Below are 14628 nucleotides of genomic sequence, written 5' to 3'. Positions count from 1 at the left end.
TATTGTGGCCAGCGTCTTTTCCCCTAGGCGTCTCCTCTTTCAGAGATGCCGTAGTGACCCACAACGGGCCCTGTTCACTGATTCGCGTTTTCTACCCTGTGCCCCCAATTGTCTCCAACAAAAAGTAAATGTAAATCTGGGCCCGCTGGTTGGCAATCATTTTCCACAGCGCGGAAGTACTAGGGGAAGCAGAGAACCCAGAGGACAGCGCTCATCGTGGGATGCTTCCGCGCTATTAGAAATGATTCCCAACTGTCGCCGACAATTTAGTGTACCGCATTATCAAACACTATGTCCTTAAGAGACATCCCCGGCCACTAATATGCTCTCGTTGCTCTTTGTTTGACGAAATGTGACCTTCTGCGCAGGCGGAGGTGTGTTCGAGCGCGCTGACCGAGCTGGTGCAGGCCGTGGTGAACGGCACGGACGCTTGCCTCTTCGTCTACGGGCCGAAAGGACTCGGTGAGTGCCACTCGGTGTCCGCAACCCCGCGTTTATTACCGAGTGGCCTTACGGGACACTCGGGAGCTGACGTCCGAGAACGGGTAACGTTTTAAGGGTTTGAGGAACATAGTGAGATATCACTGTATACACAGTGTGGGTTAGTTCTGTAAAAGGGAAATAAGCCCTGTACCTGCCCTGAATGTGGCTTGTATCAAATAATCCCTTTATCTGGTCGCGTCGCTGCGAATGTCATCTAAAGACTATATAGTTTTTCGTCACCCCTGCCACGTAACCGCCTCAGCTGTCCCACCCGCACATCTCTCAGTCACTTCCCTCATTCCTCTGTTGCCTCTTTCTACCCGTTGGAGGTCTACAGAGCTCAATTTTGCCTCGTTCGCACTTCTGCGCCATCTTTTGAAACTGTTGATACTTAGCACTCTAGTCAATAGCGCGAGCCTCGGAATTTCGTGGTTAAAACATCAATAAAACATTGTTAACACATGGTTAAGGCACTGGTTAGGACATTCGTAAAACATTGCTTTCAACGCTTTTTTTTTTAATTCGCATTGACGAAAATTGAGAACACATCTACTTTCAAATAAAAAAATACTATAAACATTAGTTACGTGTTGACGTTTTCCATCAAATACGCCTGATATTATCTTTTCCTGAACAATGTTGGCAAATGTGGAGCATGTTTCTAAAGTTAATAAATGTAAAATGTTTTATTTATATAAATTTCTTGTTCAAGAAAAACTTTTGGCGGGGCGGTTGAGTCGGGGGTCAGATGCACAAAAAGACAGACGAGCCGACCGAAAAAAAATTTCGCGTTTCGGTAGCCGATGTCTTTAAAAGGCAATCTCTAGCGGGTAGCCGTATCTAGACCGGAGCCCTAGCATGCATGCATGAAAGTTTTTTTTATTGGCCAGAGATTGCCCCACAGCATAAATGTACTCAGTTCTCATTCTTACAGCATTCCACGAGTTTCCCACAGAAATGCGAGCCGACACCGTTGCTGGGGGCCTTATATCCATCGCTAGGGATATGGCGGTGTTCCAAGGTGCAGTCCTGTACCTCAAAAATGTTGAATGCGTCCGGTTTGAAGTCCTCGGCGGGTACATAAGGGGTGGTTTGCGTCGGCTTCTTCCACAGGAAAGGTACAAAAGGGTAACGGTTCAGCAGACGGAGCGTGATGCTGAGAAGGCCGAGCTTGGGCCACCGCTATAGATTAGGCCACCCGAACTTGTAGCCTTGACAGCCTAGATTAAGGCGGTAGCCTTATATGCCTTAATAAAAAAAAACCAGCGGTCGTTGTCATTCGTAAACACAAATAGTAGCGAAATGGCCGGCGCAGTAATGAGAAAAAAAATTCTCGAGCATTAATTGTGTGCAGCCACGCCAAAATCTCAAAGTCTTTCGCTAAATATCGATTTCTTGTTTTTTTTTTTTAGATGGTGAATTATTGGACATAATTTTGCTGAAAATTTCTTGCCTAGCCAGCTTCCTCCAAAAGTTACATAAAAAATGACAATTCACGCGGCATCTGCGAAACCGAAACTCGTAGTGCCAGTTTTGTGTGCAGCAGAAAATTTTCCTAATTCGCAGTTTTTTGCTGGCACTTTAACACCATGTTACGTAGAAAAATAGTAGTTTGATGCATTAGCTCTCGTTGTAGTTCTTTTTTGTTGTCTGGAGACTACTAGCGTAGCTGCCTAATAACTTAAGGACTTGGGTGTAACGATCCTTATCGCTTCGTAAAAGCTGTGCAACCCTCACTTTCCCCAGACCGTCCAATTTTAAGAGACCCTAGCAACACAAAGTCTATTCTTGCGCAACCAGTGTCCGCAGAGACATCGTGGACGTGACGTCATCTCAAAATGGCTGACTCTCAGTGAAAGCGGGATTATTTAACAGCAAGCGCGGTGGCGAGGGGCCAGATGCAGTGCTCGCGGGTGAAGCCATTCTCGCAGGCGCCGCCTGCCTCGCTCTGATAAGCAACACGCGAAAGAAGGTGCGTGTGCGGGGGAGGGGGCAGCCGGAAGAGGGCTTTCAAGCGTGCCTTCACCAACATGGGCGATTTATGTCGGCGGTTTCGCCGCTACGCCTTATTAATGTTTTCTTTCCTCTTGTCCCTCTCGCGATGGCACCGGTCTTGTGCGATGTGCACGTGTCGCTTGTTCCACTTCCGTCGTCTGCTACGCTTGCTCCTCGAGATGCCTCGCAAGTTGTTGCTGGCTGGTCCTTTAAACTCCGTCTTCTTATAAGCTGGAAGGAAATTTATTCCTGTGGCGCGATATTCGCACCAATGCGTGTTTACGCGAATTGCAATGTCTGTGTTTGTTTATGCTGATATTTATTCGGTTGCCCTGAGTCAGTGCGTTGGGGAAAACGTACGAAAGGAAGGCCGTTGTAGGCGCATTTCATTCGATACAGCTTGGATTCCATTGACAAGTTGAAATGTGGTTCTCCGCGCAGGAAGCCCCGAGGGAGGGTGATAGCACGACTGCTTATTGAAACAGGACTTTAAAAAGACGTGAATTCAAAGTGCACACACAGGCTTACTCTAGAGTAGGCCCTTCCATGTAGACTTAAAATTTTAATAAGAAAAACATTGTTGGCGCAGCCTGCGCTAGGGGCTCTAGGCCGGAGAAAGAGCAGAGCTGGCGGCCCGTCTCCGTTTGTCGGAAACCCGGCTGTTGCACCTGACATTTATTTCCGAACTTGACGCTGAAAGTGCTGCATGACTGGCAAACCAGTATTGTTTCGCCAGTGTCTTTCACATTTCTCCCAAAGTGGGGCGCGTTAGCACGCGCTAGAACCCGCGGTCATGTCCAAAGTCAACGCACCTCGCTACGAACCAAAAAGAAATGCTGTGCGCCCGTAATGCGATGATAGCTCAATCGGATAGAGAACAGTTTCATAACGAGAGCGACTCAGGTTCAATTCCACACAAAAAGAGAATTTATTATAAACCTAGGAGTTTTTTTTCTCTTTCCAGTTGGCTGTGCATGTTCGTTTCCCGCCGCTCCTAACTACCGAACTCCTCTCGCCTTTAGGGTGGCGGAGTGGTCAGGTTGCCGTTTTCACGGCATAACCGTATTGCTTTCTTGGGGCTTCGGGGTTTTTTTTCGTGTGACGGACGGACAAAGCTCGGCCCAGACATCTCTATTGTTAAAATAAAACCGGTGGTGGTGCGTACGGTATGTGACTAACAAAATTCATGTATCCACCGCCACTTCAACCTCGTCCTCCTGCACTCTGAAGGGCTGCCTCGGCTGAGGACGGTTGAGTTGTTATTAACATCACAATAACCATCATCACCATCATCAACAACAACAACGGCCTATGCGTTATACTGTTGTACAAAACGATACGAGAGCGATTTCAGGACATGGATGGGTTTCTTTTTTTTTCTTTGATAATTCCGTTTACGAACCAATGATGTCTGTTCTGATAATGTCTGATAGGAAGCATGCCAAGCTGCAGAAAAATTCCTTCGTACGTACGCACGTACGCTACTGTCCACTTACAAGGCTCATGATCGCCCCCTTACTAACTGGTGAGTGACCGACACCTCACTAACGTTAGAGTATAGAACTATCAATGAGATAAAATTATTCTTCTCATAGGAGGCAGTCAACCTCCTCCACAGTAATGAAAAACGCGGGGCAGAGGCATTGACCATGCCCACCCTCCGAGAGATGATGACGTACGAGTGAATACTGTCGGGTAGACTATAACGCCTTTCTGTCGAACGTGGGATATTCCCCTCTTCAATGGTGGGGTATTAGACTGCTCGATTAGGAGAGGCAAGATTATTGGCTTCACAAAAGGGAAAAACTCGCGTCACCTGCTTTCACGGTAATTAGGAATTAATTGAGTAGGGGAATGCTTACATGTGCTTGTATGTTTTCTGCCGGGAGTCATCGTGCTATGGGCTGTGACCAATTCTATCGAAATTATTTCTATTTCGCCCGTAGTTCATTCTCTTTCTGGAGTAATGTACCTCTTCCGCGCAACAACAAGACGACCTCGCGATTTCCTCTCGAAAGGACTACTTCCTTTTAAAACGATAAACGGCAGTACGATCTAACTTGACATCTGCTTGGAAGTTCACGAGTCCCCGTAGAATTTGCAGAGCGACTTTATTGAAAAGAACAAAATGGTTACCGTGGGCGATCCCAGCTTTTGCAGCACGTTTGTTTTATTTTTCATCTCTAACGGCAACGCACCAAATGCAAAATCCGCCGCCGAAAGTGCAGCCGAGGAATTCGAGAGACCGGGAAAGGCAGGAAAGCGCCTGTTTACCGTTCAAACGCGCATGCTTCGCCGCGCGGGCTCTACAACGATGTGAGAGGGAGGACGGTAGGACGAGAGGCGAAACAAAGGCGTTCAGCTAGGCGGTCGAAATTCAATGGTCGGGAACAATGAGCGGAAAGGTCGCCGGGCTGCCGAGGTCACGTTCCGCCGTAGCTGTCGCGCTGCCTTTAATTGATACAAACATGCGGCAACTGCCGAGCTTCCCGACCGCAACAAATTTGGTTAACTTCTTGCACCATGGCTGGAGTCGTTGTTTCGATGGTCAGGGCATACAACGGGTTTGCCTGCATCCGACTTTGCTCCCTATTTTTTTCTTGTTTATCTCTTTTTTTATTGGCGCTGTTCCTGTGCTCGTATTAATGCGATTCCATTTCACTGGTGTTACTACCGGCGTCAGTCGCTGCACACTGGCCTTTTGTTGCTTCGTGGTTCGGAAGGAGGATTTAGGGCGCTTATCAGCTCTTATCAGTGTTTCGCCAGGTATGGATCTACTTACTCTTTGAATTTAGCTCTTCGTGGGAGTTTCCTTGAAGCAATCGTATGAAGCTTAGGGCGTGTTACTACGAAAGGGGTCAGAAACCACTTTAGTAACTTCGACATGCCCACTCCTCCCGCCACGGTGGCTCAGTGGCTAAGGCCTTATGCTGCTGAGCACGAGGACGCGGGCCCGCTTTTGTGATGGAGGTGAAAGACAAAAACGCCCGTGTGTACGAGATTTCGGCGCACGTCAAAGATCCCCAGGTGGTCAAAATTAATCCGGGGCGCTCCACTACGGTGCGCCTCATCGCCGTACAATCAGTCAATCAGACATGCACACTCCACTCCCTATACTTGCATCGGCATTGTACATGTGCATAATGGTTTTTTTCTTCTTTTTATTACTCACTTCAACTTTACTTTCCCTCATTTTTAGTCCCAGCTTTGTCCGTACGACAAGCTTTCTGAGCTACGAAGTTAATATCAGGCACTCACGCTTCCAAGATGCACCCGGAATGTCAGGTGCATGCCAGGGGAATGCACGGGTTAATCTCGACCACGGGGAGACCTTTGACGTGCGTCGAAAGATCGTACACAATGGCGCAGTTTTTTATATCGTCTAGACGTGGAGTAAAAGGAAACAACATACGTTGTCCCCCATCGGCGGGCTTAGCGCATATAAATGTTCAAGAATGAAACAGGAAGACACCAGAGCCAAACTTGGCGATTTGTCATGCGGGGTCCCAGTTAGTTATACATTTTTCCTTGAAGCGTTTGATACGCGTGGGTTGTTTACTTTTTATTACTTTCTTACTCAAAACAGTGATAGTTCTCTTGAGCCTGAGCATTAAGAAGACGGAGGAAAGAAATAGAAGCAGTTGAAGGAGAAAGACAAAATAAAAAAAAAATGCGCTGGTGCCCGCGGTTTCAGACCCCCCCAACAAGTTGCAGTTTTGTTGTTTCTTCTTTATGTCTGCGCGCCATCTTGCGTGGTGGGAAATCTTTCATCCCTCATCCGCCAGCATCCCTTGATCCTGTTTCCTGTGGTCCTTGTCTTCGCATTGCCGTATACTCGTGTATCCTCTTTTGCCTTCCCCAGAACAATCTGCCAAGAAACGAAAAGAAATGGAGGGGTGATGATAAATAGATAATCAGCACCCGGGTGGGATGTTGAGGAAGGCGTCCTTCAGGCTCTGGGAATAAATCCTACGATGAAATATCATGCTCATATGCCCTTGGTGTTGGCGGCTATCCACCATCCCTGGTCGTTCAAAGGGAATGTAGAAGGGACGTCAGGGATTGGGAAGATTGGTTCGGCTGCTTGCCGTCTCGGGCCCTCGTGATATTTTATCGACTAGCTTTCGGTCAGGGTCACACGCGCCATTCTCTGTAGCCGTGTACTTCGTCAGGTCTGTAGAGTTTCGGCGTGTATACGTCTTGTGTTGAAGCAGATAAATCCATTGTCGGAGACAGGGCCCTAAAATGGAAACAATGTTGCCACCATTCCACTCGCCTAGGTTGCCGTTCCACGCTAAGAATATGGCACTCTAAAAGAGCTGATCACTTGGCCTGCTAAACGTCAGCGTTAATTCAGGGACTCTTTTAGGAAACGCTAAGGTATTACAGATTTAAGTTTCTCTCTCGCACTTATGGGGTCGTCTTGCTCATTAGGCGGCAAGCGGGGTTCGCCTACCGGCTCCCGTGTGAAAAAGACCGCGATGCCAACCCACGGCGCACTGGACAGCGGTCATGGCTAGTTCGGGCAAAAAAGGAGGCCCGGGCTCTCACAAACACATTTATTACTTATGTAAGACATACAAAAAGCACTGTCTAACGCTAGTTCGCGCTGTCTCCTGATACATAAGAAATAAAAAGGTACGTCGTGCTCACCCGGGCTGGGGGCGCTCTAAAAAGGGACCCTGTTTGACGCGACGAGGGTGGCCTACGTCTGCCTTCGTCGGCTGTCCGAACTTAAGAGAGTTCCCTCAAAGTTTTTTTGCGAATCGCAGTTTTGTGAAACGCCGGAATCAACGAATAACTAAACATCTTCGCTGTTAAAACAAAACGAAGTTCGGAAATGTGTCTTTCTTGATATACCAATATCACGCTATTATTAGACCTCAACGAACGTTACTTTTGAATTCTGCGTGTTTTGGTTCATATTTTTGTGTTCGCATTTAATTTGTCCATGACCGTACGTTCATACGCCGTGCACAAGCATTTGACACCATGTACCCATATGCTTTGATTGCAGCAAAGACATCTGCAGACGCTGACGTCAATAATGACGTGACCGGTGGATAAAGCTCAAAGTTAGGAGTTATGTTCGGCTATTTCACGCTATTTTCTGAGAAAAAATTCCCCGAATTTCCCCGAGGGGAAGAATGTGAAAGTGCGAATGCACGAGTTGAATTTGCGAGGTTCGGTAATGTTCGCGAAAGAGAGATCACACACACACACACAACTACAAAGAAAGAAAGATGCATTTATTCACAGACACCTATTTGTGTTGTCGTTGTACTTGATTGCTAGAGCGGATCTCAGCTTTGAAATTTCGTGTCAGTACTCCTTTAATCAGGTGCATTAGCCCTTCTCACGCCCGATTCTTGGCCAATCCCCCACGTGGGTATGTGCCATGTCAGCGGCCAGGCAGCGCGCGCCCATCTCCACGTGCGTGGACATCGCCGGTGGACGCAGGTTCAGGGTCGCTTAAGAAGTGCATTCGCACTTAAAACGTACGCTTACGTATGGCGCTTTGGGGATTACGCCATGTGTGGTGAAAAAACACAATAGAATTGTGCTTGGGCCAGTGCCTAAGGACTAGTAGTGAGCAGACAACTGCGCTTATAACCAGTAATGGCCTCCAGACATCCAAATGAAAGATAATCGTTATCATTAGGCTGATTTTCGGGGTAGTTACATTGATAAGATTCCTGTTATTAATGGTTTCGAAGTTTCCTTGGTATATTGGCTCTAACCTGTGCCGGTTTCTTTCTTAATTTTTGGTTGGCGGAACCACGCAGCTCACTTCTAACCATTGTCGTAGCGAGTGTGTTCTAGTTGATACTCTTCATCCAACCTGCTGAACTGTATCTCCGCCGAACTGTATGAAAGTCCACGCCGTCATATCTCCTCCACAAAAATCGAAAGTCTGACTGTTGCCGTTTTCTGTAATATAATTCTTCTTTCCTCACATAGCAAAATTTTCTACAGAAATTTAACCGTTTTCGCGCAAGTCTCTTTTTAGGTAGTATTGTTTTCTTTTAGTTTCCTCGCGAACGCTGTTTTCCGCGTGCCTCTGGCGGATCTCAGCTCCGCGTGGTTTATGGCCGCACCCCTTCTCTTCCCCCTCACCCGTTCCCTTCGCAGCGGCGTACTGAGTTTCTTCCTACGGGCAGGCCCTGCGAGACGCTTTCACACCCGAGCGGCTTTTCTTGGGCGAGATTTATCCCCGTACGAAATGGCGTGCCATCGAGAACGTGCTGATGCGGGGCTTATCTGGCGAGCGCTATTGAGTAACCCCGGGCGCGTGAAATAAGAAACACCGCACGGAAAATAAACAAAAAAGCAGGAAAAAAAAACAAAGGAGCGGGCTTCTGTGCCTTTCTGGTGCTTCTTTTAAACCCATTACTGGAGCCCTGCTGCTGGCTGGATTCTTTTTTTTTTTCTTTCCCGGGCGTTAAGGGGTGCAGGCGTAAGTGGCGTAGCATTCGACGACCCGCAGCGTCGCTTGCCGCGCAGCTCAAGCGACGCTAAGGAACAGGAAAAAGATAAGAAGACCGATAAACTGACTCCCACAGACTCAAGCGATTGCCTTTCACGCTCTATTTGTGGGCCCGGATTGTGATGTTTTCTGACCCCATTTTGTCGATTTCAGTCTGTGAACCCTGTCATTCAGTGCCTAGCCCGGTTAACGTGGGCTTCTCCGCTGTGCAAGCGGTGTTTCGTGAAGTCTTTAGGTTCCAGAATCGGAGGAGAAAAGGAGGAGAGTATACATATCTGTTTGGAACGAAGTTCGAGATTACATCTGTGCGCGCTTTCTTAACTTGTTGAGGACATTCTACACTGCTCTGCAAGATTTGTCGCAGTAAATGTTCTGGCTCCCGATGGAGTCCCAGTCATGTCCTCTTTACGATGGAGGCTAAAAGCAAAAACGCCGGTGTGTCGAGATTTCGGCGCACGTTAAAGATCTCCTGTACGCGGTCGAAATTGATCCGGAGCCCTCCACTACGGCGCGCTTCATGGCCCAGGTGTGCTTTCAGCATGCCGAGCGCCCAACACCAATTGTTCTCTTAACCGCTTTAGTAAACTCATGCGTCTTCCTGAAACAGCGAACTATAGCTGGGTAAGCCGATGACAAGAGTCGGCCTAAGATTTGACCGGTTTACTCTGCGATATTAAACACTGCGAACACAACTTTTGGTACGGCGTGATTAGGCAGCGCATGCTTCGTTCGGTCCTCCCATGCCCTGTACTACGAACAATTCTGCTGTGTAGCATCTCGGCTGATTATAAACGCGTGTGATTGCGGCTGTGGAGAATTCTCTTCGATTGCGCTTTTTATATAAGAGGAGAAAGACTTGGATGTCTTACCGAACGCGAAATGTGACTGTTTTCGTTTGGTATCAAAACGAATTGTACCAAAATTTCCGCTACAGTTTGTTGATTTATTGCGCAGTGCAATGTATATTGATGTACAGCATGATGCAGCAGTGAAGAAATCTTTGATATTCGCTGGCTTTCGCCTTGTTCCCGTGGAGGAGGTTTTCCTCAGTTGTGCTGTACCAACTAATCGGTGGCCTAATTGTCGGGGTCGCATCAGGTCAAGATGGCGGTGGCTTGAGCACGGGGTTCCTCGTCTCGGCGTGTTCTGCGAGGCGCGCGAATTCTACTCGCAAACGGCGCGTGACGAACGCCGAGTTGCAGGTTCCTGAAGTGAGAGCAGAATTATCCATAGGTCGTCAGACTCACTTTCGAGTGCACTCACGCACCCCCCACTCACCACTCATGAGTGAGTGGTGAGTGAGCCTCGCCATCGTTTTGTACTGGCGAGTGTGAGTGCGAGTGAGTGTGAGCCCTCGCGCAGTGAGCCCCGCTCACCACTGGCGAGTGCACCCGCGCTACTTCCGCCGTTTGCGGGGCTTACCGCGGTGAGCGCCACTATTGGGCTTGTACTCGCTGTCGGCTATTCGTAAAAGCTGCTCGCTGTGATGGTTGTTAATGGCGGGATTGCCTTTACCTTCAGAAATATGTCGTCACAGAGCTCCTGCTATGGGGCACTCTAGAAATAATTATCTTGTGGCGTGTTGATTTAGGAATATGATTTGGATGGCCTTCTGACGTCGTAATATACTAATACTGTTCGGTTTCATCACTCATGGAGGGTCTGCTGCACCCATTCGCGTGCGAGGGGAGACGATGAGTGGTGAGTGTCAGTTGTGACGGCGATGGTGAGCGGAGTGAGTGCGAGTGGGTGCGAGGGGTGGAGGGCGCGTAGTGAGTGTGAGTGCGAGTAGTGAGGGCGACTGGTGAGCGTGAGTGTGAGGGAATGGGTGAGAAAAAATATATTTTTCTGTGTGAATGTGAGTGAGTGGCGCCCAGATTTGCCGAGGTATGGATTATTAACAGAACGAGGACTCATAAACCCAAAAAAGCTGATATAAGTCAAAAAAGGCATTTCTATCAGCTAAAAATCCCATATAGGCGCGAACCTCTAAATAGACACTCATAGGCACAATACATGATGGCGTACAACGCTTCCATTCCCTTAGTTTGTGCTTATAAGTTAAACAGGTTTGATTAAGGCTCAATGAAAAAATAGGTATTTTGCCTTAAGTTTCGGACTCCGGTCATGTTAGTTGAGACTTATAGATAAAATCAAAGCCTAAAGCGTCTAGCACTCAAACTGCTCACATGACGCTGGACACAACAGAGATTGGGAACCTCAAAAGAGAGATGCGTACGTTAGCACGTCTCGATTGGCCTCCCGCTTATCAACTGAGCTCTGGCTCAGCTGCGATGGCGGCAACACGCGCACAAAACAGGGCGCTGTTTTTGCGTTGGAAAGTTTTGTATTTTATGGAGAAAGGATGGTCGCCTCGATTATTTTTATTTAAAATTACTTCCATGTAACCAGTACAATGGGTTGTAGCTTCGAGTTATCAAGCAGTTTCTTCCTCTGGATTGCATGTAAAATTTCCGGGACCATCACATCACTTGTAATTAAGGGAAAATTCTAATTACGCGACTTTAAACTACCGAGGGTCACGTCTGTGTGTCGAGATTTCGGCACCTGGACTGCCACTTACTGGACGCACCCATAATTTAAGCTATTAGTTGCAGAGGAGGAAAAGGGTCCTATCAGAGGCTAAACTGACCCCTGCCTTCTTTTCCTTCCTCCTGTTCGTTCTCTGGGCCGCAGGCAAGACGTGGACGATGCTGGGCGACTCGTCGTCGGCGCAGGAGCTGGGCGTCGTGCCCTGCGCCGTCTCCTGGCTGTTCCGGCTCATCGAGGAGCACAAGCAGCGCACTGGAGCGCGGTTCTCGGTCCGGGTGTCCGCCGTGCAGGTGACCGGCCGCTCGGAGCACCTGCGGGATCTCCTCGCCGAACAGGCGACCGGTGGGTGCAACCTGTACCCTTGGCATCGTTGATTCATTATGCGATAGCGTTTATATAATCTCGAATATCTTGAAGTAGGGCAAACCCGACGTGGATGCAAGAAGAAATGGGAGGCGCCACAGCGTTGACTCGGAAAAGAAATTTTGAGGCACGGCCTATTTCCATGGGAGCCGTGTGAAGTACCGTAAAAAATTTCTCACGGCGGTTTTCAGACAACTCTGGGAAGCTTTTGCTGAAACCTAACCTAACCTAACCTAACCTAACCTAACCTAACCTAACCTAACCTAACCTAACCTAACCTAACCTAACCTAATTTAAATTTCTAAACTAAACCTAACCAGATATGAACTTAAACGGAAAAAAATCGCAAAGAAAACCCCACTGTGAAAAATTCCCTTACAAATGCCGACGCACGAAAGTTTGCCGAATTCTGAAAACCGCAAAAAAAGTTCCCTTACTCCGGATTCGAAATGGAGTCTTCCCGTCTCAAAGCGGGTACACCAATGCCACGGAAGCAGTACGTAGAAGGGGTTTTGGCTGAACATTTCACCAACGATACTCTAGGTGCCAATCAAAGGCGACTAACGTGAGAATTTCGAAAACATAATTGTCACGGATGCCGTGCGAATACAAAATGTCAAATTTTATTAGAACCGACGAACATACTTAATAACGACATGAGGCCATAACGACGTATCACAAAGACGCAAAAACATTCGCCACTTTTCAATGAAACGTGCTGATAACCAAGCACATGTACGGTCGAAGAAAATACTTCTTATATTATATTAGCGTTACAAATGTATAAGCTAGCTGTCATGTAAATGAAGGGAAGGCAGGCTGATACAACACTCGCTCCTACTTCGTCTGCTATACAGCCCAGTGGTTCCTCGAATGGCTGTTCCTGCGATATTTCAGGCCATTCGACAGCCTTGTTCGTTATGCGTCTGTTTTCTATTTTCTAAATATTTTTTTGTACAAAATAGAAGTTTGAGGCTGTCGTGGGACGCTAGATTTTCCGACATCATTCCACACAATTTCACTAGTAGATGTTACGTTTTCTAACAAATTTTATAACAATTTTACTAGCAGATTTTCTAGCAAATGTTCCGTGTAATATGAGTAGGGAAACTGAAATCAGCAATCTCTGCTAGATTCGCCGCCTCTTTCTACTTTACGAACCTCTTTCACGTGCAGTTATTGCCGCTACAATTTCGGAGCCGTGAATGGGCTTTGTAATGGAAAGGGGCATACAAGAAATAACGTAAGGCGACATGCGTGTGTGAACGTATACATATCCGGGCAGGTGCTTTTAAAATGTAGAGCACTTTTAAACGCAGTGTGCTGGTAGACGCACGCTGTTTACGACTTTTTAAGCTTACTTTTCAACACATTTTCTGGCTAATACTGTAACGTAGGAGACCGGTAACTGGCCGTGCTGGCGACCGCGTCAGCGCTTTCTATGTAATTGCACATTCCATTATACAAACTGCATTACCAACACCATTCGACCAGTTAGGGATAACGTTGCGCTCAAACAGATGAGGTAAGAGCTACGAAAACGTGTTGTAAACACCAAAATGAGTGATAGGCGAACCTTTTTAGTGCAGCCCTTGCATCACCAATTTTCCATTTTAATTTACAGGGGCTTCGAAGTGCGCCCGAGGGTGTTACGAAAGGGCGGCGATATGTTGCAGGCTGCGAAATAGCGTTTCGAACGACAGCTTGCAAGAATCGAATTTTCTGCTTCCCCCTCTTTTTCCCAGCACGTCTTTTACGGGAGCTCCTATGTCCAGCCTAAGCCCGCATTATTGCGAAAGCATGGGGCATTTTGTTCGAAGAGCAATAAAGCGCCGGTTTTATGCGATGCCATTCACTTTCCCAATGGCCGCCTTTTCTTGCTGGTGCAGCTGTTTCGTTATTGCCACACAGCTTATGATGGCCCGGTGCGCCTTCGAACTGTTTGGAAGGATCAGCGGGGGCAGCGAAAAGTTTGCATTCGCCGGCGATGAGGGTTGGGAAAGCTTGATCACGGCTGGCGTTTCACACAGGGTGGGAAAGAAAAAGAAAAGAAGAGGGGAACGAAAGAACAATGACAAGGCAAACAAGGCACTACCGGAGCCGGTTTCGTTATACTGCTTAAACTGACCGATTGCAAGTTATGCTTCAGATAGTTAGTATCGTTCTCCGGCTGGTTAGTGGTGCGCGTTGTGAAAGCGGTGCCTGAACGTATGTGCGACTGGTTTCAAGCATTGTATACTGCGATCAGACTCTGCAATAGGAACGAAGTCTGTGCTCATGCTCCGGCAGACGAATTTTCTAAACCTTAGCCGTCCCAGTACATCCACTAGTGAATGTAAAGGCGGGAACTTTCTAACGACTTAAAAAAAACACACACAGGTTTTTATGGACCACAGGTACGGCGCTAAGTAGGCGCGGGTGAAGTTAGATAAAAACCGGTATGTTCGGGAGCCCGTACATGTCGGTTTGTATCGAACTTCTCCATGCCCGTTTAGCGCCGTGCCTTTGTCCTTACATCATGAGCCAACTAGCTCAGCAAGAAGCTTTCTAAAACCGCAGTTTTGTTCTGTTGATAACCTTTCTTTCCAAAAACAAACTAGACTTTGGTGTTCTGCAAGTATAGGATAATCAAATTTATCCATTTTTTTGCGCTGAAACTACAGTTGACCTACGGGGTGCGCTGGAGTATAGCTTGGACCCTTTTCTTGGTTGCCGCAAAATCACCTGCACACAGTTTACTTTTATTT

At 47.5% G+C, this 14628-nt stretch overlaps 1 protein-coding gene across 1 annotated transcript in view; it reads left to right on the top strand.

The window, feature by feature from the left end:
* LOC144149272 (uncharacterized) overlaps nucleotides 1–14628 on the top strand; it is a gene marked incomplete in the record, with an annotated part of 436446 nt that overhangs the window by 393833 nt on the left and 27985 nt on the right. Inside the window, 2 exon segments of the mRNA XM_077680825.1 lie at nucleotides 369–462; nucleotides 11663–11860. Coding sequence (XP_077536951.1) covers nucleotides 369–462; nucleotides 11663–11860 — 292 coding nt within the window.

The sequence above is a fragment of the Haemaphysalis longicornis genome, unplaced genomic scaffold (assembly GCF_048455015.1).
Source record: "Haemaphysalis longicornis isolate Haplotype H1 unplaced genomic scaffold, Haemaphysalis longicornis Haplotype H1 scaffold_8, whole genome shotgun sequence".
Taxonomy (NCBI): Eukaryota; Metazoa; Arthropoda; class Arachnida; order Ixodida; family Ixodidae; genus Haemaphysalis; species Haemaphysalis longicornis.
The sequence above is the reverse complement of the archived record's forward strand: the minus strand, read 5'-3'. Positions and strand labels throughout refer to the sequence as shown.